The sequence below is a fragment of the Anomaloglossus baeobatrachus genome, chromosome 2, assembly GCF_048569485.1.
Source record: "Anomaloglossus baeobatrachus isolate aAnoBae1 chromosome 2, aAnoBae1.hap1, whole genome shotgun sequence".
NCBI classification, from domain to species: domain Eukaryota; kingdom Metazoa; phylum Chordata; class Amphibia; order Anura; family Aromobatidae; genus Anomaloglossus; species Anomaloglossus baeobatrachus.
The window spans coordinates 784,334,663-784,362,528 of NC_134354.1; the positions used below are offsets into that span (position 1 = coordinate 784,334,663).

The window sequence follows — 27,866 nt, forward strand, 5'->3', positions numbered from 1 at the left end:
TCATTGGCAGAGGTGAGGTTGGTACATGGCTTAATTAGGGCCTCGTAGGTTTGAACTGGATATCTTGTTATGGGGCTCTAGTTGATAGACAATTCAGTTGACCTTTTCCGGTCATCTCCAATGTTCATAGGCGACGAGTGTTTTATGAAACACTACTGTTTGTCGGAAAGAGGCTCTTCATCCCTTGAACAGTCTGGACTGGAGGTCGGACTGGTGGACTCATTCCATATAATATCTGCAGATATTTTGCCCTTATAGATGGTTACGTTTGACTCGTCCTTATTGCTAAAAGTAAGAAAAGTTTCAATCCTCCTATTCCCCTTCCACCTCCCAGCTATTGAGTACAAACCAAGGGTGCCATCTTCAAATCCAACGCAGATAATCCCATCGTGATCGGACACGGTCATGGCATGGGGCATTTTACCAAGATGACAATGGGCAATGCGTCTTCCACTTATGACTTCCATAACATTAAGAGTTGGATTCCTATGGAAATCACAGTCGCAGTGCCACACAGGATTGTTGTGAAGGACATAGATGAAGTACTGACCATCAGTGGTCAAATGTTGATGTAACATAGAGGTAGGGTTACGTAAGATGCAATGTATGTGGTCAACAGTCCATACAACGTTGACTTCTCCACCCACGGTGATGACTATGATGTCTCCATTAGATGAGACTTCAAAGGAACAGTTAAGGACTGGCAATGGGATGGAGACTTTGAAAAAGTGGCAAAAGGTTTCTCCTACCAGGTTCCATGTGTAGATGTCCGCACTTGAGGTCAACAAGACAACAAAATCTGGATTGCTGTGAAGACACCGGAAAGCCACAATTCTGTCTTGATCATGAGTAGAGCAGAACTCCTTACTGACACAACCAGACCATAAACTGATGGCTAAGAGTTTGTTATCATTGAGGCCAACAACAAATGTTCCCTCGTCGGTCACGACACCCTGGCATAGGGAAGTATGGATTTTGCACACTGTAGTCCCAGTTTGGGGCCTCCATACTCTAGAAACTCCGTCTTTACACAACATGACCACAAAATTACTATTCGGAACAATGAGCAACTGAGAAATGGACGTACATTGGATACAATATCTATTGATTCCTGTATCCGTTTCCCAGACGTAAAGTCTTGATGTTCCCGATGTTATAAGAAACTCTCCGTTGGAGGTTATGCTAATAATTTTGATTCGATCCTTGTGCTCGAAAAGGGACTTTATTTTAGAACTAGGGATGTCCCATTGGCAAACCATATCTGAACCATCGGATGTGTAGGCATTGCCTTCCTCCGGGCAAAGGAGTATTGATCTCACTGGTCTTCCCGTCTTGAAGTAAGAGGTTGGACTGACAATTGTTTCCAAATCCCACAACAACAGGGTGTTACTCTGAGTTATTGCACCTAATAAATTTAGCTGACAGCTCTTGGTAATGTGCCTGAGTATTCCCGCATGGACATCAATCTTAGAAATACATTGTCCACTCTTTATGCTCCAAACGAAGAGCGATGGGAAATTTTCTAGGATGGCAATGACTTGTTCCTCACTTGGGGAAAGAATGGAAGAAATAAATTTGCCTTTATGAGGAGGTCTGAAACTGCTTTTCTCCAATGTTAAGGTTTCCCATAAGTCAAGAGTCGTCACCTTGCATATCAGTAGATACTTCGTAAAAAGTTCTGTACACATTACCTTGGTGTTTACTTCATCGGATAAATATTCATCCAAAATTTCTGGCTTAGATGGATCTGTTATGTTCCAGATCGTGAGATGACCCGCTTTATTGATGACGTACAAATCTGATTCATACATAAGTATGTCACATATGCCAATTTTTGAAGTGTCCATCTGAAAGGAAGCTGTTTCTGATAAAAAATTTATATCGTAAATAAGAATTGTATCAGTTTGACCAAAAACGATTTTATCTCCGTTGCCAACAGATGCAAAATAAGTAATATTTTGAGCAAAAGTAACTTCTTTAAGAAGATCACCAGAACAAACGTTGTAAACCCTTACCACTGGAGAATCCTCAAAACACACAAATAACATTGATCGATATAGAAGATGACCTTGAGGAATATGCTGAGCTTGAGTGTCGCAAATTTCATTGAGAAAAGTCCAAGAGGATCCATCAAGGAGGACAATTGATTTTTGTCTGGTGCAAAGAGCCAGATGTAGACCTTCGTTTTCTAAAGTAGCAGTAATGACTTCCATGTTTTGGGGTAGTTGATATACCAAAGTTGGTTTCTTTCTTCTGCTCCAAGTATAAACCTTTCCATCCTTCAGTACAATTACTATTTGATGTTTTGCCATCATCTCTAAGATGGTGATGATGTTGGATGAGTCTCGGAAGTCAACCGTAGTAGGCGGCAATTGGATTTGTGCTGACTTCAAGATTATCATGAAGGAATTTTTTATGGCCTCATTATATATTTGTTTGGCAAACCTCGAAAGGCAAGGATATAAAAATACGAGGGACACCAAGTTTGACTGAAGGATCATCTCGAAACCATCAGGATTGTCGAGCAGAAGACACCTTGTTACTTTCAGCATGTCATAGATTAGGTAGACTTCTTCTTTGTCCAGTATTATGGCTGCATTCTGTACAGCATGAATCAATGAATTTATGTGACCAGTGTTTAAGAGGGTCTTGTAAAACGGCACTGCCATCAGTATGTCATTGTAGAGGTTATCCAGTTTGCCACTTTTTATTAGGTGATAAGGAAGGTCAAAAGCCTTTCTTATGTTGTAGACGGACCTATGTTGGCCGTTGAAGGACCACGGTTGAGATGGAAGTTGACGGTCAACGTAAACTTTGGCAAGTTTGTTGACTACAGATGTAAGAGATTCGAAAGGCTGTTCTTTTGATTGTGGGTTTTTCCGTTGATTCGTAAATATCGATTTTGCTATTCCTCTTGCCCAACGGCCCCCAAAGTAGTTGGACATGTTTGCATGTAGCCCATCAACCACTTCTTGACTTTGAAGATATCGTTCAGCCACCACTTGCTGGTAAAGTCTATTAGTCCACCATAGTAATCTGTATCCAGTCACAACTCTAGAGGCAACACAATTTTTGAAGTCGTGTAAGATATTTGCAATAAGCCAGTCCGGCACTCTCAAGGTGCCCACAGCTTCATGGACGTTGTAGAGTTGGGTGAGGGCCACGTCATCGGCCGACAATACGTCGACAAGCTCCACTTCTCCGATTCCAGATTTGGACAGTGTGATGTAACTCAGCATCCTGGAAATGAACTCGTAGCCATATTTCTTTTCAAGTTTTTGGAAAAATCTTTCAGTTGACTGATAAGCGTTTTCACCAAGAGTTTGGTCATCAATCTCATGGTGGGATTTCCATTCTTTGACTTCCTTAAAGAGCAGAAGCACCTGCAGCGGGGAAGTGTGGCTTCCTAAGGATGTGTTAACGTAAACCTGTTGACCCGAAGTGATTTTCCTTTGGATATTCAAGAGTTTCATCTTTAGATTGTCATTGCATTGTCTTCTGGTCGGCTTCACGTGAAGGAACACAACCTCATCTTGATCTAGGCTATGTTTGTTTTGTTTTGCACACTTATCATCGGTGATGGAGACAATGATCTTCGTGAATTGTGGAAGGGAAGATGGCAACCAACAAAAAAGTTCTTCGTTGCCATTATGTATCAAGTTCTCCACACCATCCAGTATCAGGATCAGCGGTCTTTGCTTAGAAGATGCTAAAAGAAGGCGGCAAAAGCATTGCACCAACATGGCCGTGTCATCCACATGGGCTGGGATGGCTTTTTTGTAAATATTGGATAACTGCTGACATAGTCCCAATAAGAAGTTGCTCAGTGTCAAAGGTTCTGCAAATGGGAGGATGAAGCGAATGACGATTGTTGGGTCCACGTCTCCAAGCCATAAGCGTACCTGAAAGACGAAAAAAGTGGGTTTTAAGAGGAGGCCACAGATAAAATGCTAAAATAAAAATGACCAATGCATTTCCTATGAAGAGTTTTTTAGCCAGGACACGAGCCAGGACCCACTGCCGCTGGGGAGGGGGAGAGCAGCATTGGCTCATATTTCCATTGTGAATATACAATACTGTGCAAACATTTTCGGAATATGTGCAAAAATGCTGCAAAGTAAGAAGCTCCCAAAAATAGAAGTGTAATTAGTTTATTGTTATCGATTACCTAAATGCAAAGTGAAGGAAGAAACGAGAAATATGAATCCCACCAATATTCAGTGACCACCCGTCGCCTTCATCAGTTCTTCTAGATACATTTGCACAAAGTCAGGGATTTTGTAGGTTTATGGTCGGTTGTTTGAGTGACCAATTATACCAAATGCAGACAGTGTTGCCACCCTTGAAATCGTCCCAGAAAATGAAGTATTTCTCCAAGATAACTTTTGCAATTACACACATTTCCTTTTTGTATATTTTAACACAAACAAAAAAAGCCAAATTGGACATAATTTCACTCAAAACCCCCAAAATTGTTGGCACCATTGCAAAACTGTTGGTTAACAAATTTGTTTCCAGCAGGTGATGCTCATTCACACTCACCTGTGACAAGTAACAGGTGCGGGCAATATTAAAACCACACCTGAAACCAGATAAAAAGGGGAGAAGTTGGCTCAATCTTTGCATTGTGAGTCTGTGTGCCACGCGAAGCATGGAGAACAGAAAGAAAAGAGAAGAGAACTGTCTGAGGACCTGAAAGCTAAAATTGTTGAAAAATATCAACAATCTTAAGGTTACAAGTCTATCTCCAGAGATCTTGATGTTCCTTTGTCCACGGTGCACAACATAATGAAGAAGTTTACACTCCATGACACTGTAGCTAATCTCCGTGGATGTGGACAGCAGAGAAAAATTGATTAAAGGTTGTAACGCAGGATAGTCCAGATGGTGGCTGAGCCGCAATCAAGGTCCACAGAAATTCAAGCCATCCTGCAGACTCTGGGGCATCAGTGTCAGCAGGAACTATCCGTCCACATCTGAGTGACATGAAACGTTATGGAGGAGACTCAGGAGGACCCCACTGCTGACACAGACAGAAAAAAGCCAAAATGTACATGAGTAACCAAAATCCTTCTGGGAAAACATCTTGTGGACAGATGAGAGCAAGACAGAGCTTCTTGGTAAAGCGCATCATTCTACTGTTTCCCGAAAACGAAATGAGGCTACAAACTAAACAACACAGCACCTACAGTCACACATGGTGGAGGTCAGATATGTTTGGAGTTGTTTTGCTGCCTCTGGCACTGGGTGTGGTGACTGTGTGCAAGACATTATGAAATCTGAAGATTATCAGAGGATTTTGGGTCACAATGTAGCGCCCAGTGTCAGAAAGTCGGGTATAGTTCTAGGTCAGGGGTCTCCAGCAGGACAATGACCATAAACACTTCAAGAAGCCTCAGAAATGGATGGAAACAAAGCTCTGGCGAGATCTGAAGTGGCTACAATGAGTCTGGATCTAAACCCCATAGACACCTGTGGAGAGATCTGAAAATTGGGAGAAGAGAAGACGCCTTCAGATATGAGAGACCTGAAGACGTTTATAAAGAAGAGTCCCGAGATTCCAGGAGAGAGGAGGAAGAAGCTGTGGACGGGGACAGGAGGCGACTGATGGAAGGGATTTATTCCAGAGGGTAAAGGGTGCAACCAAATATTAAAGGAGGGGGACAACAATTTTATCAGGCACATTTTTGGAGTTTTGCATGAAATTGTGTCCAATTTGCCCTTTTTTTATTCTTCCAATACACACAAAGAAAATGTTTAATTGCCTTAACATTCTAGGAGAAATACTTCATTTTCTGGAACAATCTCTAGGGTGCCAACATTTTCAGCCATGACTGTAGGTGACAATGATCAATTTCATATTTAGGTTGAAGAATAGTGATTGATTGAAGAGGAAACAACCGAGTAGGAGGCTTACAACTGGGTGAGGAACAGGCAAAGTGTTACAAAGGTGAGGCTGTGGAAGACAGAAACATTGCAATAATGAACTGGTAAAAATAAACTAATAACCTCTATTTATTTATATTTTTACATTCTTTCTTTGCAACGTTTTTTCCACAGCTGCCTAAAACTTTTGCACAGTATTGTATATTGTAGAGGAGCCACATATGGAGTGTACATAGGGGAGGTTGCACATATATAGGGTAAATGTGGAGAGGTTGGATGTGGTTGATTCACTAGGGGACAGTGGTCGGGGATCTGTGATCCTGCTGGAGATCCCAACCTATGATGAATCTGGGGAAGAACAAGGATCCTGGAATACAAGTGTCAGGACGTTACCTTCTTCCCAGACGAGGCCAGAAGCAGCGTCTTCCCACACCCGGGCTCTCCGGACACCACCATTGTTCTCTGGTACTCGTCGTGCACAATGTACTTTCTTATCGTCTCTTCTTCTGTGATCTCATAGTCCTGCAGGTCTGCATACATCCTACATAGGGAGAGGTGGTGGAGAACGTCCTCGGAGCAGTTCCTCAAGGGTCCTGGATATCTACGGACATGACTGTCAATCATCTTCACCATGTCTCCATAGAACTGCCTGCACAGCCCCTCCACATACACCCGCTCCTTCTCTTCCGTGTAGCCCACCTTCACGTCACACGTTGTGGTAGTGCTGTAGACATGAAGACCCTCAGCGTAGGACAGGGCTGGAATGAAGACGTCTCGAAGGTGGCACAGCCTGGAGTAACCCTCTGGTAACCCTCGGCCCAATCTTTCTGCGTTCCCCCGTTGTTTCCGGATTGCTCTATAGGGCACCTTGTGTATGTAGCAGATGCTTCTCTCCAGGGCACGCACTGGACTGCTTTTTAGGGCAAATAAAAGTTCATCTTCCAGCGCTGAAAAATTAAGAATTTTCATTGAAATCAATGCTGCAGATTTATTTCATATAGTGCATGCACTCAATAGCCACTTTTTGCTGTTTTTTAGTAATGGTGTGCATGTGTGACGCCCTGGACTAGTCAGCACGTCCCAGGTAGTCCCATACACACACACCCCCTCCCTAAAAAGGTGACAGCAGCCAAACTTCAAAACCCTTGTCACCACCCTCCAGGTTTGATGTCCACACCAGGGGGGTGGAGCCAGGCGGTTGGCTCCTCCCACCGAGGAGTTCACAGGCCTGGAGGCAGGAAAAATCTTAATTACTTACCGGTAATGGGATTTTCAGTAGCCCATGACAGCGGAACCTATCTCTCAGGTGGTGCTGTCATGGGCGAAGGGGAAAACAGTAGTTCTAGAGAGTAGCTTTGACAGTGGAGGAGAGAAGTCGAGTTCAAGGGCAGACCTGTGCTCAGGCCTGCCAGGAGTCTACTCAGGTGGCTGGGTCGGAGCCCAGTCACCTCTGGCAAGGAGGCAGACGGTGGTGGCCGCCTGCAGGAGCTGGGATTACAGCCGGTGGAACCGTAGGGACTGGGGTCGGGCGGTGGCCCGCCGGTACCGAACCGGGGAACCGATTGGAAACTGGAGCACCAGGAGAGGTACTCAGACCCAGTACGAGGCCCAGAAACCACTAGGCTAAGTCGAATCAACTGATTGAGGACTGGACTTTAGGACCTTTCCCACACAAGACCCGTTAGAAGACAACAGCCCAACCTTTTAGGGTAAAGCCACCGCCAACGCATAGAGACCCAAAGGGCCAGCGCCTGCGGGCAAACAGGGCTCTCCCGACACATATCAAGCCGGGGAGAAGCTGCAGCCGGCCGCGGGCCTCGTTCATCATCTTGTTTGGTTTACCAGAGACTCCAGTGTGTTGTGTCATAGTGAGTACACCAGTGCCTTCGGGCCGCACACCGCGCTGCACCGCACCAACACCCCAGCACGCACCCATCCCCACGCCTCAGCACCTCTCTCGGGCCCCCGGGACGATCACTCACCTACCCACGGAGGGGTCAACACCAAGCTGCGCAACACCGTCCCCGGGAGGCCTAGTCAACGGCAGCGATGGTGTCCATCCATTCACCACAACCCGTGGGTGGCGTCACGAACTTAAAAATCCCTTAAAGGCCGCCGCGGCGATGGCGGCCGTGGAGCTCCCCACTGGAGTCTCCACGTGTAGCGCCAAACCCCCCCCTTTACGGAGCGACGTGACCCCCAGGTCCGTGAAGAGCTCGAGCCACCCACCGTACGAGCACGGATCCGAGCGGCTCGGCGGCCGGCCGAGCCCGCGGGGCGGTACACATGGATCCTGCAAAAGGCTCCCAAATCTCATTGATCCCAGGGAAATATTGCAATAAGTCAACCAGGCATTAATTTCTAGATATTAATGTTCAAATTGTCTCTCCAGTAAAGGAGACAAACTCTAGCACAGCGCCACCTATTGGAAGTAGCGATCCTAAAAGTCACAAGTGGATTTTTGACAATCCTTTGCAATATGACTCAGGATATATAAGCCAGATCAGAATCCCAATTTGCAGACACGGTGTTTCGGGGTGCTTGCCCCTCGTCAGTGCAAAGTATGGGGGTGTCTGATCTGGCTCATGAGAAAGCTATGTGGGGACCACGGGGGAACACTATTCTCCTTAAGGAGACTTTGCAAGCCAGTCTGGCTGCCAGGTAAGGGGACTTACGGTATAGCTGCAATGCCCCTAAAATTCCACGGGGGAACACTATTCTCCTTAAGGAGACTTTGCAAGCCAGTCTGGCTGCCAGGTAAGGGGACTTATAGCTGCAATGCCCCTCTGGGAAATATTCAAATTGTCTCTCCAGTAAAGGAGACAAACTCTAGCACAGCGCCACCTATTGGAAGTAGCGATCCTAAAAGTCACAAGTGGATTTTTGACAATCCTTTGCAATATGACTCAGGATATATAAGCCAGATCAGAATCCCAATTTGCAGACACGGTGTTTCGGGGTGCTTGCCCCTCGTCAGTGCAAAGTATGGGGGTGTCTGATCTGGCTCATGAGAAAGCTATGTGGGGACCACGGGGATAAAAGTCACAAGTGGATTTTTGACAATCCTTTGCAATATGACTCAGGATATATAAGCCAGATCAGAATCCCAATTTGCAGACACGGTGTTTCGGGGTGCTTGCCCCTCGTCAGTGCAAAGTATGGGGGTGTCTGATCTGGCTCATGAGAAAGCTATGGGGTTAGATATTAATGTGCAGTTACAAAATGCAGAAGGAAGCAAAACTGTATTTTTCTGCAGAACTGTAGTTCTACAAATGGCCACATGATGGCAATAGAGCACCTTCTATAAGATATTTCTTACATGTTCTATGGATTTAGTAAATAAGTCTCAATTTTACCGGATGTAAAATACTTCTGCGCTTGATCCTCTCCCAGAATCCCCCTCTCCACACATAACGGAACGATCAGACACAAAATCCGAGTCATTTCCTGATATGGCCCATATAAATCCAGGTTGTGTGTGACCTGTGGAGAAACGTAAACTACATGACCACAAAGGACGGTGTATAATACCGTAATATAATATTACTGCTGAGAGTAGAGATTACCAAATACATAACGATTGTTATAGTTATAGGAGCAGTATTATAGTAGATATATCCTTATACATAGGAGCAGTATTATAGCAGTTATATTCTTGTACATAGAGGGAAGTATTATAGTAGTTATATTCTTGTACATAGGGGCAGTATTATAGTAGTTATATTCTTGTACACAGGGAGCAGTATTATAGTAGTTATATTCTTGTACATAGGGGCAGTATTATAGTAGTTATATTCTTGTACATAGGGGGCAGTATTATAGTAGCTATATTCTTGTATATAGGGGCAGTATTATAGTAGTTATATTCTTGTACATAGGAGCAGTATTATAGTAGTTATAGTCTTGTACATAGGAGGCAGTATTATAGTAGTTATATTCTTGTACATAGGAGCAGTATTATAGTAGTTATATTCTTGTACATAGGAGCAGTATTATAGTAGTTATATTCTTGTACATAGGAGCAGTATTATAGTAGTTATATTCTTGTACATAGGGGGCAGTATTATAGTAGTTATATTCTTGTACATAGGTGCAGTATTATAGTAGTTATATTCTTGTACATAGGAGCAGTATTATAGTAGTTATATTCTTATACATAGGGGCAGTATTATAGTAGTTATATTCTTGTATATAGGGGGCAGTATTATAGTAGTTATATTCTTGTACATAGGGGCAGTATTATAGTAGTTATATTCTTGTACATAGGGGCAGTATTATAGTAGTTATATTCTTGTACATAGGAGCAGTATTATAGTAGTGATATTCTTGTACATAGAGGCAGTATTATAGTAGTTATATTCTTGTACATAGGGGCAGTATTATAGTAGTTATATTCTTGTACACAGGGGCAGTATTATAGTAGTTATATTCTTGTATATAGGGGGCAGTATTATAGTAGTTATATTCTTATACATAGGGGTGGTATTATAGTAGTTATATTCTTGTATATAGGGGGCAGTATTATAGTAGTTATATTCTTGTACAAAGGGGCAGTATTATAGTAGTTATATTCTTGTATATAGGGGCAGTATTATAGTAGTTATATTCTTGTACATAGGGGCAGTATTATAGTAGTTATATTCTTGTAAATAGGTGGCAGGATTATAATAGTTACATACTAAGTAAAAGGGTAACAATGTTCTGAGCTTTTGGCATTCAGGCTCTATATCTCCCCATCCTCTACAACGTTTGAGCGTGAGACAACCTTCATTTTATAGACAATCATCTTGGCTTTCTCAAACATAAATTTTATTTGCAGGTATTTAGCAGAAGATTAGTTATGCAGATTTTTGTCATGTCCTTGCATTGTTACTGTTTTGCTCCTAAAAATCTAAATTTACATTTTTATTATTTTTTTAGTCTTTGGCATTCTCCATCAGATTCCAGTATGTCTCCACTCTCCACTGAATACTGGTCAGGTCTCTTCCCCACGTTCCCAGTGTTGGTGTATACTGGTCAGGTCTCTTCTCCACGTTCCCAGTGTTGGTATATACTGGTCAGATCTCTTCTCCACATTCCCAGTGTTGGTGTATACTGGTCAGGTCTCTTCTCCATGTTCCCAGTGCTGGTGTATACTGGTCAGATCTCTTCTCCACATACCCAGTGTTGGTGTATACTGGTCAGGTCTCTTCTCCACATTCCCAGTGTTGGTGTATACTGGTCAGGTCTCTTCTCCACGTTCCCAGTGTTGGTGTATACTGGTCAGGTCTCTTCTCCACGTTCCCAGTATTGGTGTATACTGGTCAGGTCTCTTCCCCACGTTCCCAGTATTGGTGTATACTGGTCAGGTCTCTTCCCCACGTTCCCAGTATTGGTGTATACTGGTCACTCGCTCATCACTACTGGTCAGGTCTCTTCTCCACGTTCCCAGTATTGGTGTATACTGGTCAGGTCTCTTCTCCACGTTCCCAGTGTTGGTGTATACTGGTCAGGTCTCTTCTCCATGTTCCCAGTGTTGGTGTATACTGGTCAGGTCTCTTCTCCACATTCCCAGTGTTGGTGTATACTGGTCAGGTCTCTTCTCCACATTCCCAGTGTTGGTGTATACTGGTCAGGTCTCTTCTCCACGTTCCCAGTATTGGTGTATACTGGTCAGGTCTCTTCTCCACGTTCCCAGTGTTGGTGTATACTGGTCAGGTCTCTTCTCCACGTTCCCAGTGTTGGTGTATACTGGTCAGGTCTCTTCTCCACATTCCCAGTGTTGGTGTATACTGGTCAGGTCTCTTCTCCACATTCCCAGTGTTGGTGTATACTGGTCAGGTCTCTTCTCCACGTTCCCAGTATTGGTGTATACTGGTCAGGTCTCTTCTCCACGTTCCCAGTGTTGGTGTATACTGGTCAGGTCTCTTCTCCACGTTCCCAGTGTTGGTGTATACTGGTCAGGTCTCTTCTCCATGTTCCCAGTATTGGTGTATACTGGTCAGGTCTCTTCTCCACGTTCCCAGTATTGGTGTATACTGGTCAGGTCTCTTCTCCACGTTCCCAGTGTTGGTGTATACTGGTCAGGTCTCTTCTCCACGTTCCCAGTGTTGGTGTATACTGGTCAGGTCTCTTCTCCACGTTCCCAGTGTTGGTGTATACTGGTCAGGTCTCTTCTCCACGTTCCCAGTATTGGTGTATACTGGTCAGGTCTCTTCTCCACGTTCCCAGTGTTGGTGTATACTGGTCAGGTCTCTTCTCCACGTTCCCAGTTTTGGTGTATACTGGTCAGGTCTCTTCTCCACATTCCCAGTGTTGGTGTATACTGGTCAGGTCTCTTCTCCACGTTCCCAGTGTTGGTGTATACTGGTCAGGTCTCTTCTCCACATTCCCAGTGTTGGTGTATACTGGTCAGGTCTCTTCTCCACGTTCCCAGTGTTGGTGTATACTGGTCAGGTCTCTTCTCCACATTCCCAGTGTTGGTGTAAACTGGTCAGGTCTCTTCTCCACGTTCCCAGTGTTGGTGTATACCGGTCAGGCCTCTTCCCCACGTTCCCAGTGTTGGTGTATACTGGTCAGGTCTCTTCTCCACGTTCCCAGTGTTGGTGTATACTGGTCAGGTCTCTTCTCCACGTTCCCAGTGTTGCTGTATACTGGTCAGGTCTCTTCTCCACGTTCCCAGTGTTGGTATATACTGGTCAGGTCTCTTCTCCATGTTCCCAGTGTTTGTGTATACTGGTCAGGTCTCTTCTCCACATTCCTAGTGTTGGTGTATACTGGTCAGGTCTCTTCTCCATGTTCCCAGTGTTGGTGTATACTGGTCAGGTCTCTTCTCTACATTCCCAGTGTTGGTATATACTGGTCAGGTCTCTTCTCCACATTCCCAGTGTTGGTATATACTGGTCAGGTCTCTTTTACACGTTCCCAGTGTTGGTGTATACTGGTCAGGTCTCTTCTCCATGTTCCCAGTGTTGGTGTATACTGGTCAGGTCTCTTCTCCATGTTCCCAGTGTTGGTGTATACTGGTCAGGTCTCTTCTCCACATTCCCAGTGTTGGTGTATACTGGTCAGGCCTCTTCTCCACATTCCCAGTATTGGTGTATACTGGTCAGGCCTCTTCTCCACGTTCCCAGTGTTGGTGTATACTGGTCAGGTCTCTTTTACACGTTCCCAGTGTTGGTGTATACTGGTCAGGTCTCTACTCCATGTTCCCAGTGTTGGTGTATACTGGTCAGGTCTCTTCTCCACGTTCCCAGTGTTGGTGTATACTGGTCAGGTCTCTTTTACACGTTCCCAGTGTTGGTGTATACTGGTCAGGTCTCTACTCCATGTTCCCAGTGTTTGTGTATACTGGTCAGGTCTCTTCTCCACATTCCCAGTGTTGGTGTATACTGGTCAGGTCTCTTCTCCACATTCCTAGTGTTGGTGTATACTGGTCAGGTCTCTTCTCCATGTTCCCAGTGTTGGTGTATACTGGTCAGGTCTCTTTTACACGTTCCCAGTGTTGGTGTATACTGGTCAGGTCTCTTCTCCCCGTTCCCAGTGTTGGTGTATACTGGTCAGGTCTCTTCTCCACGTTCCCAGTGTTGGTGTATACTGGTCAGGTCTCTTCTCCATGTTCCCAGTGTTGGTGTATACTGGTCAGGTCTCTTTTACACGTTCCCAGTGTTAGTGTATACTGGTCAGGTCTCTTCTCCACGTTCCCAGTGTTGGTGTATACTGGTCAGGTCTCTTTTACACGTTCCCAGTGTTGGTGTATACTGGTCAGGTCTCTTTTACACGTTCCCAGTGTTGGTGTATACTGGTCAGGTCTCTTCTCCATGTTCCCAGTGTTGGTGTATACTGGTCAGGTCTCTTCTCCACATTCCCATTGTTGGTGTATACTGGTCAGGCCTCTTCTCCACGTTCCCAGTGTTGGTGTATACTGGTCAGGTCTCTTTTACACGTTCCCAGTGTTGGTGTATACTGGTCAGGTCTCTACTCCATGTTCCCAGTGTTGGTGTATACTGGTCAGGTCTCTTCTCCACGTTCCCAGTGTTGGTGTATACTGGTCAGGTCTCTTCTCCATGTTCCCAGTGTTGGTGTATACTGGTCAGGTCTCTTTTACACGTTCCCAGTGTTGGTGCATACTGGTCAGGTCTCTTCTCCATGTTCCCAGTGTTGGTGTATACTGGTCAGGTCTCTTTTACACGTTCCCAGTGTTGGTGTATACTGGTCAGGTCTCTTCTCCACGTTCCCAGTGTTGGTGTATACTGGTCAGGTGTCTTCTCCACATTCCCAGTGTTGGTATATACTGGTCAGATCTCTTCTCCACATTCCCAGTGTTGGTGTATACTGGTCAGGTCTCTTCTCCATGTTCCCAGTGTTGGTGTATACTGGTCAGGTCTCTTCTCCATGTTCCCAGTGCTGGTGTATACTGGTCAGGTCTCTTCTCCACATTCCCAGTGTTGGTATATACTGGTCAGGTCTCTTCTCCACATTCCCAGTGTTGGTGTATACTGGTCAGGTCTCTTCTCCACATTCCCAGTGTTGGTGTATACTGGTCAGGTCTCTTTTACACGTTCCCAGTGTTGGTGTATACTGGTCGGGTGTCTTCTCCACGTTCCCAGTGTTGGTGTATACTGGTCAGATCTCTTCTCCACATTCCCAGTGTTGGTGTATACTAGTCAGGTCTCTTCTCCATGTTCCCAGTGTTGGTGTATACTGGTCAGGTCTCTTCTCCACGTTCCCAGTGTTGGTGTATACTGGTCAGGTCTCTTCTCCATGTTCCCAGTGTTGGTGTATACTGGTCAGGTCTCTTCTCCATGTTCCCAGTGTTGGTGTATACTGGTCAGGTCTCTTCTCCACGTTCCCAGTGTTGGTGTATACTGGTCAGGTCTCTTCTCTATGTTCCCAGTGTTGGTGTATACTGGTCAGGTCTCTTCTCCATGTTCCCAGTGTTGGTGTATACTGGTCAGGTCTCTTCTCCATGTTCCCAGTGTTGGTGTATACTGGTCAGGTCTCTTATCCACGTTCCCAGTGTTGGTGTATACTGGTCAGGTCTCTTTTCCATGTTCCCAGTGTTGGTGTATACTGGTCAGGTCTCTTCTCCATGTTCCCAGTGTTGGTGTATACTGGTCAGGTCTCTTCTCCATGTTCCCAGTATTGGTGTATACTGGTCAGGTCTCTTCTCCATGTTCCCAGTATTGGTGTATACTGGTCAGGTCTCTTCTCCACGTTCCCAGTGTTGGTGTATACTGGTCAGGTCTCTTCTCCGCGTTCCCAGTGTTGGTGTATACTGGTCAGGTCTCTTCTCCGCGTTCCCAGTGTTGGTGTATACTGGTCAGGTCTCTTCTCCACGTTCCCAATGTTGGTGTATACTGGTCAGGTCTCTTCTCCACATTCCCAGTGTTGGTGTATACTGGTCAGGTCTCTTCTCCACATTCCCAGTGTTGGTGTATACTGGTCAGGTCTCTTCTCCACATTCCCAGTGTTGGTGTATACTGGTCAGGTCTCTTCTCCACGTTCCCAGTGTTGGTGTATACTGGTCAGGTCTCTTCTCCACGTTCCCAGTGTTGGTGTATACTGGTCAGGTCTCTTCTCCACATTCCCAGTGTTGGTGTATACTGGTCAGGTCTCTTCTCCACGTTCCCAGTGTTGGTGTATACTGGTAAGGTCTCTTCTCCACATTCCCAGTGTTGGTGTATACTGGTCAGGTCTCTTCTCCTTGTTCCCAGTGTTGGTGTATACTGGTCAGGTCTCTTCTCCACATTCCCAGTGTTGGTGTATACTGGTCAGGTCTCTTCTCCACATTCCCAGTGTTGGTGTATACTGGTCAGGTCTCTTCTCCACGTTCCCAGTGTTGGTGTATACTGGTCAGGTCTCTTCTCCATGTTCCCAGTGTTGGTGTATACTGGTCAGGTCTATTCTCCACGTTCCCAGTGTTGGTGTATACTGGTCAGGTCTCTTCTCCACGTTCCCAGTGTTGGTGTATACTGGTCAGGTCTATTCTCCACGTTCCCAGTGTTGGTGTATACTGGTCAGGTCTCTTCTCCACGTTCCCAGTATTGGTGTATACTGGTCAGGTCTCTTCTCCACGTTCCCAGTGTTGGTGTATACTGGTCAGGTCTCTTCTCCATGTTTCCAGTGTTGGTGTATACTGGTCGGGTCAGTTGGGGATGTATACAGCTTTTTCTTCACCCAGGTTGAGGTCTGGGGACTGTGGAGACAATCCAGCTTCTCTACTTCATTGTCATTGAATCATCTCTTCCCCGTATCTCGCCGTATGCTTCGGGTCTTTCTCCTGCTGGAACACTCGTCCTTTTCATACCCATAGTACTGGAGTGTATGAAGTAACTTGTCTTGTAGGATCACATATAGCTCAGCATTGAGACCACCATCCATCCTGGTCAAGTATCCAACACCTCTGACTGTGAAACAACCCAATATCATCAGACTTCCACCACTGAACTTGACAGTTCCTTCTCTTTCTCAATCTATTCGCCCCTTTTTCTCCTTGTTTCCCCTAGACCCATTTCCCCCATCAGAGCCCTCTATTGACTTTCATCTCATCGCTCCAAATCTCCCGTTTCTAATCTTCCACTTTTCGTTCTTTGTAATCTGGAGCTGACGCTTCTTATGATATTGAAGTCGCGGCTTCTTCACCTTTTTTCGGGTCACCATTCCAGACTTGTGTAACGCGCGTCGCTCGGTGCTTCATGGCCGTCTGTGATGTCACTATTATGGAGCAGACGCCTCCACTGCCGGGTGTCACCAGAACTGATAGACCTTGTGATGAGCGACTTGTTGGCTCTGATATTTTCCCTGGATGTCACCTCTTGGCTTTGGAATGAATGGACGTCATTTCTTATTCTTCCTCCTGTCATGGCCTCACATGATGCAGTTTGTCAATTTTCCGCTATCAATGAGCCGGATGCTGCTGCTTCTCTTTTCCTGGGAAATCTTCTTCATGGCGGCTCCTCGATTCAAACCAGTGACTTTCACTTGGGAATCAACCTAATAACACAGTGAGCTATTAGGGAATGTGAGAACAGGTTGTGATTTGTAGTAGGAGCAAAACAGTAACAATGCAGAGACATGACAATAATCTGCAGAACTAATCATATGCTAAATAGCTGCAAGTCACATTAATGTATGAGATAGCCAAGATGATTGTCTATAAAATACATGGTGAGATATGGAGCTTGAAAGTCAGAAGTGCAAAACATTGTTACCCTTTTGCTCCTCGTCAGTGTGTCTATCTCTGTATAATTGTGAGTCCAGTTGATCTCTGAAGCACAAATTCTTAGAATCTGGACACGGTTGTAAAAGCTACTTTACACGTTGCGATATCTGTACCCGATATCGCTAGCGTGCGTTCCTGCCCCCATCGGTTGTGCGACATGGGCAAATCGCTGCCCGTGGTGCACAGCATCGGCCGGACCCGTCACACTACTTACCTTCCCTGCGACGTCGCTGTGACCGGCGAACCGCCTCCTTTCTAAGAGGGAGGTGCGTGCGGCGTCACAGCGACGCCACTGAGCGGCCGCCCAATAGAAGTGGAGGGGCAGAGATGAACGGGACGTAACATCCCGCCCACCTCCTTCCTTCCGCATTGGGGCCGGCGGCCGCAGGTAAGGAGATGTTCCTCGTTCCTGCGGTGTCATACGGAGCGATGTGTGCTGCCGCAGGAACGACGAACAACATCGTACCTGCAGCTCCGATATTTGAGAATGGACCCCCATGTCACCGATGAGCGATTTTGCACGTTTTTGCGACGATGCAGAATTGCTCATAGGTGTCACACGCAACGACATTGCTAAAGCGACCGGATGTGCGTCACAAATTCCGTGACCCCAATGACTTTGCATTAGCGATGTCGTAGCGTGTAAAGCCCGCTTTACTGTTTCGATGTCGTACCTTCCCAGGATCACAGAGTAACTGTTCCTCTTTATCCAGTAGACTGTAGGTTGGAGGGATGGCATTTTCGTCTCTGATGTACCAGGTCTGGAGAAGCCGCGTGCAGATTTTATGTTCCTCAGCAATGTGTAGAATATTCTCAAACTCGTCACACTCAATCTCTGTAGGTAGCAAGGGCCGTCCATATTCTTCTCCTATAAGTGCCTACGAAACATAGTATTCCAGATATTGTGCAATATATTCTTTTACAAAGGAAGCCTGTGAGTCCTGCTTCCTCCACCCACTCATAGAGAAAGCCTGTGAGTCCTGCTTCTCCTCCCACTCATAGAGAAAGCCTGTGAGTCCTCCTTTTTTCACCCACTCATAGAGAAAGCCTGTGAGTCCTCCTTTCTTCACCCACTCATAGAGAAAGCCTGTGAGTCCTGCTTCCTCCTCCCACTCATAGAGAAAGCCTGTGAGTCCTGCTTCCTCCACCCACTCATAGAGAAAGCCTGTGAGTCCTGCTTCCTCCACCCACTCATAGAGAAAGCCTGTGAGTCCTGCTCCCTCCACCCACTCATAGAGAAAGCCTGTGAGTCCTGCTTCTTCCACCCACTCAGAGAAAGCCTGTGAGTCCTGCTTCCTCCACCCACTCATAGAGAAAGCCTGTGAGTCCTGCTCCTCCTCCCACTCCTAGAGAAAGCCTGTGAGTCCTGCTTCCTCCTCCCACTCATAGAGAAAGCCTGTGAGTCCTGCTCCTCCACCCACTCATAGAGAAAGCCTGTGAGTCCTGCTTCCTCCTCCCACTCATAGAGAAAGCCTGTGAGTCCTGCTTCCTCCTCCCACTCATAGAGAAAGCCTGTGAGTCCTGCTTCCTCCTCCCACTCATAGAGAAAGCCTGTGAGTCCTGCTTCCTCCTCCCACTCATACAGAAAGCCTGTGAGTTCTGCTTCCTCCTCCCACTCATAGAGAAAGCCTGTGAGTCCTGCTTCCTCCTCCCACTCATAGAGAAAGCCTGTGACTCCTGCTCCCTCCACCCACTCATAGTGAAGCCTGTGAGTCCTGCTTCCTCCTCCCACTCATAGAGAAAGCCTGTGAGTCCTGCTTCCTCCTCCCACTCATAGAGAAAGCCTGTGAGTCCTGCTTCCTCCACCCACTCATAGAGAAAGCCTGTGAGTCCTGCTCCCTCCACCCACTCATAGAGAAAGCCTGTGAGTCCTGCTCCCTCCTCATAGAGAAAGCCTGTGAGTCCTGCTCCCTCCACCCACTCATAGAGAAAGCCTGTGAGTCCTGCTTCCTCCTCCCACTCATAGAGAAAGCCTGTGAGTCCTGCTTCATCCACCCACTCCTAGAGAAAGCCTGTGAGTCCTGCTTCATCCACCCACTCATAGAGAAAGCCTGTGAGTCCTGCTCCTCCACCCACTCATAGAGAAAGCCTGTGAGTCCTGCTTCATCCACCCACTCATAGAGAAAGCCTGTGAGTCCTGCTCCTCCTCCCACTCCTAGAGAAAGCATGTGAGTCCTGCTTCCTCCTCCCACTCATAGAGAAAGCCTGTGAGTCCTGCTCCTCCACCCACTCATAGAGAAAGCCTGTGAGTCCTGCTTCCTCCTCCCACTCATAGAGAAAGCCTGTGAGTCCTGCTTCCTCCTCCCACTCATAGAGAAAGCCTGTGAGTCCTGCTTCCTCCTCCCACTCATAGAGAAAGCCTGTGAGTCCTGCTTCCTCCTCCCACTCATACAGAAAGCCTGTGAGTTCTGCTTCCTCCTCCCACTCATAGAGAAAGCCTGTGAGTCCTGCTTCCTCCTCCCACTCATAGAGAAAGCCTGTGACTCCTGCTCCCTCCACCCACTCATAGTGACGCCTGTGAGTCCTGCTTCCTCCTCCCACTCATAGAGAAAGCCTGTGAGTCCTGCTTCCTCCTCCCACTCATAGAGAAAGCCTGTGAGTCCTGCTTCCCCCACCCACTCATAGAGAAAGCCTGTGAGTCCTGCTCCCTCCACCCACTCATAGAGAAAGCCTGTGAGTCCTGCTCCCTCCTCATAGAGAAAGCCTGTGAGTCCTGCTCCCTCCACCCACTCATAGAGAAAGCCTGTGAGTCCTGCTCCCTCCTCATAGAGAAAGCCTGTGAGTCCTGCTTCCTCCTCCCCCTCATAGAGAAAGCCTGTGAGTCCTGCTTCCTCCTCCCACTCATAGAGAAAGCCTGTGAGTCCTGCTTCCTCCTCCCACTCATAGAGAAAGCCTGTGGGTCCTGCTTCCTCCACCCACTCATAGAGAAAGCCTGTGAGTCCTGCTTCCTCCTCCAACTCATAGAGAAAGCCTGTGAGTCCTGCTTCCTCCTCCCACTCATAGAGAAAGCCTGTGAGTCCTGCTCCCTCCTCATAGAGAAAGCCTGTGAGTCCTGCTCCCTCCACCCACTCATAGAGAAAGCCTGTGAGTCCTGCTTTCTCCTCCCACTCATAGAGAAAGCCTGTGAGTCCTGCTCCCTCCTCATAGAGAAAGCCTGTGAGTCCTGCTTCCTCCTCCCACTCATAGAGAAAGCCTGTGAGTCCTGCTTCCTCCACCCACTCATAGAGAAAGCCTGTGAGTCCTGCTTCCTCCACCCACTCATAGAGAAAGCCTGTGAGTCCTGCTCCCTCCACCCACTCATAGAGAAAGCCTGTGAGTCCTGCTTCTTCCACCCACTCAGAGAAAGCCTGTGAGTCCTGCTTCCTCCACCCACTCATAGAGAAAGCCTGTGAGTCCTGCTCCTCCTCCCACTCCTAGAGAAAGCCTGTGAGTCCTGCTTCCTCCTCCCACTCATAGAAAAAGCCTGTGAGTCCTGCTCCTCCACCCACTCATAGAGAAAGCCTGTGAGTCCTGCTTCCTCCTCCCACTCATAGAGAAAGCCTGTGAGTCCTGCTTCCTCCTCCCACTCATAGAGAAAGCCTGTGAGTCCTGCTTCCTCCTCCCACTCATAGAGAAAGCCTGTGAGTCCTGCTTCCTCCTCCCACTCATACAGAAAGCCTGTGAGTTCTGCTTCCTCCTCCCACTCAGAGAAAGCCTGTGAGTCCTGCTTCCTCCTCCCACTCATAGAGAAAGCCTGTGACTCCTGCTCCCTCCACCCACTCATAGTGAAGCCTGTGAGTCCTGCTTCCTCCTCCCACTCATAGAGAAAGCCTGTGAGTCCTGCTTCCTCCTCCCACTCATAGAGAAAGCCTGTGAGTCCTGCTTCCCCCACCCACTCATAGAGAAAGCCTGTGAGTCCTGCTCCCTCCACCCACTCAGAGAAAGCCTGTGAGTCCTGCTCCCTCCTCATAGAGAAAGCCTGTGAGTCCTGCTCCCTCCACCCACTCATAGAGAAAGCCTGTGAGTCCTGCTTCCTCCTCCCACTCATAGAGAAAGCCTGTGAGTCCTGCTTCATCCACCCACTCCTAGAGAAAGCCTGTGAGTCCTGCTTCATCCACCCACTCATAGAGAAAGCCTGTGAGTCCTGCTCCTCCACCCACTCATAGAGAAAGCCTGTGAGTCCTGCTTCATCCACCCACTCATAGAGAAAGCCTGTGAGTCCTGCTCCTCCTCCCACTCCTAGAGAAAGCCTGTGAGTCCTGCTTCCTCCTCCCACTCATAGAGAAAGCCTGTGAGTCCTGCTCCTCCACCCACTCATAGAGAAAGCCTGTGAGTCCTGCTTCCTCCTCCCACTCATAGAGAAAGCCTGTGAGTCCTGCTTCCTCCTCCCACTCAGAGAAAGCCTGTGAGTCCTGCTTCCTCCTCCCACTCATAGAGAAAGCCTGTGAGTCCTGCTTCCTCCTCCCACTCATACAGAAAGCCTGTGAGTTCTGCTTCCTCCTCCCACTCATAGAGAAAGCCTGTGAGTCCTGCTTCCTCCTCCCACTCATAGAGAAAGCCTGTGACTCCTGCTCCCTCCACCCACTCATAGTGAAGCCTGTGAGTCCTGCTTCCTCCTCCCACTCATAGAGAAAGCCTGTGAGTCCTGCTCCCTCCTCATAGAGAAAGCCTGTGAGTCCTGCTCCCTCCACCCACTCATAGAGAAAGCCTGTGAGTACTGCTCCCTCCACCCACTCATAGAGAAAGCCTGTGAGTCCTGCTTCCCCCACCCACTCATAGAGAAAGCCTGTGAGTCCTGCTCCCTCCACCCACTCATAGAGAAAGCCTGTGAGTCCTGCTCCCTCCTCATAGAGAAAGCCTGTGAGTCCTGCTCCCTCCACCCACTCATAGAGAAAGCCTGTGAGTCCTGCTCCCTCCTCATAGAGAAAGCCTGTGAGTCCTGCTTCCTCCTCCCCCTCATAGAGAAAGCCTGTGAGTCCTGCTTCCTCCTCCCACTCATAGAGAAAGCCTGTGAGTCCTGCTTCCTCCTCCCACTCATAGAGAAAGCCTGTGGGTCCTGCTTCCTCCACCCACTCATAGAGAAAGCCTGTGAGTCCTGCTTCCTCCTCCCACTCATAGAGAAAGCCTGTGAGTCCTGCTTCCTCCTCCCACTCATAGAGAAAGCCTGTGAGTCCTGCTCCCTCCTCATAGAGAAAGCCTGTGAGTCCTGCTCCCTCCACCCACTCATAGAGAAAGCCTGTGAGTCCTGCTTTCTCCTCCCACTCATAGAGAAAGCCTGTGAGTCCTGCTCCCTCCTCATAGAGAAAGCCTGTGAGTCCTGCTTCCTCCTCATAGAGAAAGCCTGTGAGTCCTGCTCCCTCCACCCACTCATAGAGAAAGCCTGTGAGTCCTGCTCCCTCCACCCACTCATAGAGAAAGCCTGTGAGTCCTGCTCCCTCCACCCACTCATAGAGAAAGCCTGTGAGTCCTGCTCCCTCCTCATAGAGAAAGCCTGTGAGTCCTGCTCCCTCCACCCACTCATAGAGAAAGCCTGTGAGTCCTGCTCCCTCCACCCACTCATAGAGAAAGCCTGTGAGTACTGCTCCCTCCACCCACTCATAGAGAAAGCCTGTGAGTCCTGCTCCCTCCTCATAGAGAAAGCCTGTGAGTCCTGCTTCCTCCTCCCCCTCATAGAGAAAGCCTGTGAGTCCTGCTTCCTCCTCCCACTCATAGAGAAAGCCTGTGAGTCCTGCTTCCTCCTCCCACTCATAGAGAAAGCCTGTGGGTCCTGCTTCCTCCACCCACTCATAGAGAAAGCCTGTGAGTCCTGCTTCCTCGTCCCACTCATAGAGAAAGCCTGTGAGTCCTGCTTCCTCCTCCCACTCATAGAGAAAGCCTGTGAGTCCTGCTCCCTCCTCATAGAGAAAGCCTGTGAGTCCTGCTCACAGTCCACTTGCTCTCCTAAGTGCTGCTCCTTACCACAAAGCACGGCCCGGCTGAGGTGCGCAGACATTCCTCCAGTAACTGCATGCGGATCTGTTGGACTTTTGTGCTATAAAAGTCACCAGGATGAATTCCATGAAATCCGTCTATAACCTGCAGGGAATATGATGTCAATTATAATATATATATATATATATATATATATATATATATATATATATATATATATATATATATATGTATATGGTATATATATATTTATTAGTACTGGTAATTGTGCCTTTCCTGATGCCCCTTAGTGTTCCTACTCTGTACAATGCCTCTTTTATGGCACATGTAGAGTATGATGCTCCATAATATGCCCCCCCCCCAGTACCCCCACATGCCCAGTATGATGCCCTATAACACAGGGCTCCCCCACTCCTCACCGTGTTCCCCCGATGTGCGGCTCTGCTGGTGCTCTGAGGTTCTGCACTGCAGGCATTATCTAATCACATCATTGCACCTGCTGCAATGAGACTCAGGCTGAATGGTGGAGCAGGGAGCAGATGTCTCCCTGCTCCACTGTTGTATTCAGCTGTAGCTGTAGGATGCAGATACTATGAAATCAAGATTCCAGGATTAAGGGGGTATCCGTGTTGTTTACCACCAGGCCCCTCTAACTTATGGGCTCCATAGTGACACTGAACCTCTATCTCTAGCGGTATGCCTCTGCTGAATACATAAATGCTGAATTTAAGGATCTTTTTTCTTTAATTGAAGGATTTTACCTGAAACTCCACTCCATGCAGATGACGGCAGTACTCCCTCAGCTTGGGGTAGACCTCGGTGTGCAGAGCAGCTCTCGCCTTCATGGAGTCTGCACAGAATTTATCACACGAAAATACACTTTATTACAAATAAATCACCAGACTCCAGGGACTAAGATATTAAACCACCAGACCCCAGGGGCTAGGAGACCAAGCCACCAGACTCCAGGGGCTAGGAGACCACGCCACCAGACCCCAGGGGCTAGGAGACCAAGCCACCAGACTCCATGGGCTAGGAGACCAAGCCACCAGACTCCAGGGGCTAGGAGACCAAGCCACCAGACTCCAGGGGCTAGGAGACCAAGCCACCAGACTCCAGAGGCTAGGAGACCAAGCCACCAGACTCCAGGGGCTAGGAGACCAAGCCACCAGACCCCAGGGGCTAGGAGACCAAGCCACCAGACCCCAGGGGCTAGGAGACCAAGCCACCAGACCCCAGGGGCTAGGAGACCAAGCCACCAGACCCCAGGGGCTAGGAGACCAAGCCACCAGACCCCAGGGGCTAGGAGACCAAGCCACCAGACCCCAGGGGCTAGGAGACCAAGCCACCAGACCCCAGGGGCTAGGAGACCAAGCCACCAGACCCCCGGGGCTAGGAGACCAAGCCACCAGACCCCAGGGGCTAGGAGACCAAGCCACCAGACCCCAGGGGCTAGGAGACCAAGCCACCAGACCCCAGGGGCTAGGAGACCAAGCCACCAGACCCCAGGGGCTAGGAGACCAAGCCACCAGACCCCATGGGCTAGGAGACCAAGCCACCAGACCCCCGGGGCTAGGAGACCAAGCCACCAGACCCCAGGGGCTAGGAGACCAAGCCACCAGACCCCAGGGTCTAGGAGACCAAGCCACCAGACCCCAGGGGCTAGGAGACCAAGCCACCAGACTCCAGGGGCTAGGAGACCAAGCCACCAGACTCCAGGGGCTAGGAAAGTGAATCACCAGACTCCAGGGGCTAGGAGACCAAGCCACCAGACTCCAGGGGCTAGGAAAGTGAATCACCAGACTCCAGGGGCTAGGAGACCAAGCCACCAGACTCCAGGTACTAGGAAAGTGAATCACCAGACTCCAGGTACTAAGACCCTAGGTCATCAGACTCCAGGGACAAGGACACAGTCACCAGACTTCAGAGATTAGGAATTAACCACCAGGCTCCAGAGACTTTGTTGCTAAACCACCAGACTCCAGGAACTTGGACACTAGTACTGGAGTCTGATTCCAGGAAACCGATGCCAAATCACTGGCCACCAGGGACAATTTATCTCCACCAGTAGATTCTGAGCACTGCAGCAATAATCCTTCAGATTTGTAAATGGCATGTAAAGGTGCGTTGATAAGTGCATAGTTACCTTACCCCATTCACTTACTAAATTACCATAGTAATATATTTAAAACCACCAGACACCAGGGAATAGGAACTAAACCTCTATACTCTAGGGAGGGCTAGGACTCTAAACTAGTAGACTCCAGGGACTAGGAACTCAACCACCAGACTCCAAGGACCAATGCACTAAACTATCAGATTCCAGGAAGCAGATGCCAAATCACTGGGCACCAGGGACAATGTATCTGTAGATTCTGGGCCCAGAGGCAGTAACTTCTAAAACAATGAGTAAATGCCACGATATCCTGCAGGAAGCACATAAATCCCCAGTAATAATAATAACAACAACAACGACGACGACAACAACCCCGGGACTGGTCCTGATTAGCTCCCTAGCATCCAAATTCAGTCAGCTAAGTCCCCTGTGTTATTTATGCGCATCTTGTGTGATACTGTCTGCTGAGCTGTGTATCTAATCCTATCCTGTGTGATACTGTCTTCTGAGCTGTGTATCTAATCCTCTCCTGTGTGATACTGTCTGCTGAGCCGTGTATCTAATCCTATCCTGTGTGATACTATCTGCTGAGCTGTGTATCTAATCCTCTCCTGTGTGATACTGTCTGCTGAGCTGTGTATCTAATCCTCTCCTGTGTGATACTGTCTGCTGAGCTGTGTATCTAATCCTCTCCTGTGTGATACTGTCTGCTGAGCTGTATATCTAATCCTCTCCTGTGTGATACTGTCTGCTGAGCCGTGTATCTAATCCTCTCCTGTGTTATACTGTCTGCTGAGCTGTGTATCTAATCCTCTCCTGTGTTATACTGTCTGCTGAGCCGTGTATCTAATCCTCTCCTGTGTGATGCTGTCTGCTGAGCTGTGTATCTTATCCTCTCCTGTGTGATACTGTCTGCTGAGCTGTGTATCTAATCCTCTCCTGTGTGATACTGTCTGCTGAGCTGTGTATCTAATCCTCTCCTGTGTGATACTGTCTGCTGAGCTGTATATCTAATCCTCTCCTGTGTGATACTGTCTGCTGAGCTGTGTATCTTATCCTCTCCTGTGTGATACTGTCTGCTGAGCTGTGCATCTAATCCTATCCTGTGTGATATTGTCTGCTGAGCTGTGTATCTAATCCTCTCCTGTGTGATACTGTCTGCTGAGCTGTGTATCTAATCCTCTCCTGTGTGATACTGTCTGCTGAGCTGTGTATCTAATCCTCTCCTGTGTGATACTGTCTGCTGAGCCGTGTATCTAATCCAATCCTGTGTGATACTGGCTGCTGAGCTGTGTATCTAATCCTCTCCTGTGTGATACTGTCTGCTGAGCTGTGTATCTAATCCTCTCCTGTGTGATACTGTCTGCTGAGCTGTGTATCTAATCCTCTCCTGTGTGATACTGTCTGCTGAGCTGTGTATCTAATCCTCGCCTGTGTGATACTGTCTGCTGAGCCGTGTATCTAATCCAATCCTGTGTGATACTGTCTGCTGAGCTGTGTATCTAATCCTCTCCTGTGTGATGCTGTCTGCTGAGCTGTGTATCTAATCCTCTCCTGTGTGATACTGTCTGCTGAGCTGTGTATCTAATCCTCTCCTGTGTGATACTGTCTGCTGAGCTGTGTATCTAATCCTCTCCTGTGTGATACTGTCTGCTGAGCCGTGTATCTAATCCTCTCCTGTGTGATACTGTCTGCTGAGCTGTGTATCTAATCCTCTCCTGTGTGATACTGTCTGCTGAGCTGTGTATCTAATCCTCTCCTGTGTGATACTGTCTGCTGAGCTGTGTATCTAATCCTCTCCTGTGTGATACTGTCTGCTGAGCTGTGTATCTAATCCTATCCTGTGTGATACTGTCTGCTGAGCTGTGTATCTAATCCTCTCCTGTGTGATACTGTCTGCTGAGCTGTGTATCTAATCCTCTCCTGTGTGATACTGTCTGTTGAGCTGTGTATCTAATCCTCTCCTGTGTGATACTGTCTGTTGAGCTGTGTATCTAATCCTCTCCTGTGTGATACTGTCTGCTGAGCATCTAATCCTCTCCTGTGTGATGCTGTCTGCTGAGCCGTGTATCTAATCCAATCCTGTGTGATACTGTCTGCTGAGCTGTGTATCTAATCCTCTCCTGTGTGATACTGTCTGCTGAGCTGTGTATCTAATCCTCTCCTGTGTGATACTGTCTGCTGAGCTGTGTATCTAATCCTCTCCTGTGTGATACTGTCTGCTGAGCTGTGTATCTAATCCTCTCCTGTGTGATACTGTCTGCTGAGCTGTGTATCTAATCCTCTCCTGTGTGATACTGTCTGTTGAGCTGTGTATCTAATCCTCTCCTGTGTGATACTGTCTGCTGAGCTGTGTATCTAATCCTCTCCTGTGTGATACTGTCTGCTGAGCTGTGTATCTAATCCTCTCCTGTGTGATACTGTCTGCTGAGCTGTGTATCTAATCCTCTCCTGTGTGATACTGTCTGCTGAGCTGTGTATCTAATCCTCTCCTGTGTGATACTGTCTGCTGAGCTGTGTATCTAATCCTCTCCTGTGTGATACTGTCTGCTGAGCATCTAATCCTCTCCTGTGTGATGCTGTCTGCTGAGGTGCTGCATCTCATCTCCCTATATACAGACCCTTATCCCGGTGTTTCTTACCCAGGGGGTCCGCACAGAGGAATACTTTCAGGGGTCCCCGCTCTCTGGCAGTCGGGACGTGCCCCCAGCCCCCCTGTATTACCCCTCGCTCCTCTCCATCGTCCTCCAT

At 47.8% G+C, this 27,866-nt stretch overlaps 1 protein-coding gene across 1 annotated transcript; it reads right to left on the bottom strand.

The window, feature by feature from the left end:
- Window positions 1–152: 152 nt before the first annotated feature.
- Window positions 153–27,866, bottom strand: LOC142290739 (NACHT and WD repeat domain-containing protein 2-like). The gene is made up of 7 exons (XM_075334724.1): window positions 27,758–27,866; window positions 23,761–23,849; window positions 23,027–23,143; window positions 17,764–17,967; window positions 9,243–9,369; window positions 6,280–6,833; window positions 153–3,902 (listed from the first exon to the last, which is right to left on the bottom strand). The coding sequence occupies exons 1-7, from the start codon at window positions 27,864–27,866 to the stop codon at window positions 153–155; spliced, it is 4,950 nt and encodes a 1,649-aa protein (XP_075190839.1).

Bases quoted from the DNA above. Each gene is read 5' to 3' on its own strand.
- LOC142290739 (XM_075334724.1), bottom strand. From the start codon at position 27,866: ATGGAGGACGATGGAGAGGAGCGAGGGGTAATACAGGGGGGCTGGGGG. The intron at 23,144-23,760 runs GTAAAATCCTTC...TATTCCCTGCAG, and splicing joins TGCATGGAGTGGAGTTTCAG to GTTATAGACGGATTTCATGG. The intron at 6,834-9,242 runs GTAAAATTGAGA...TTAATTTTTCAG, and splicing joins GCAGAAGTATTTTACATCCG to CGCTGGAAGATGAACTTTTA.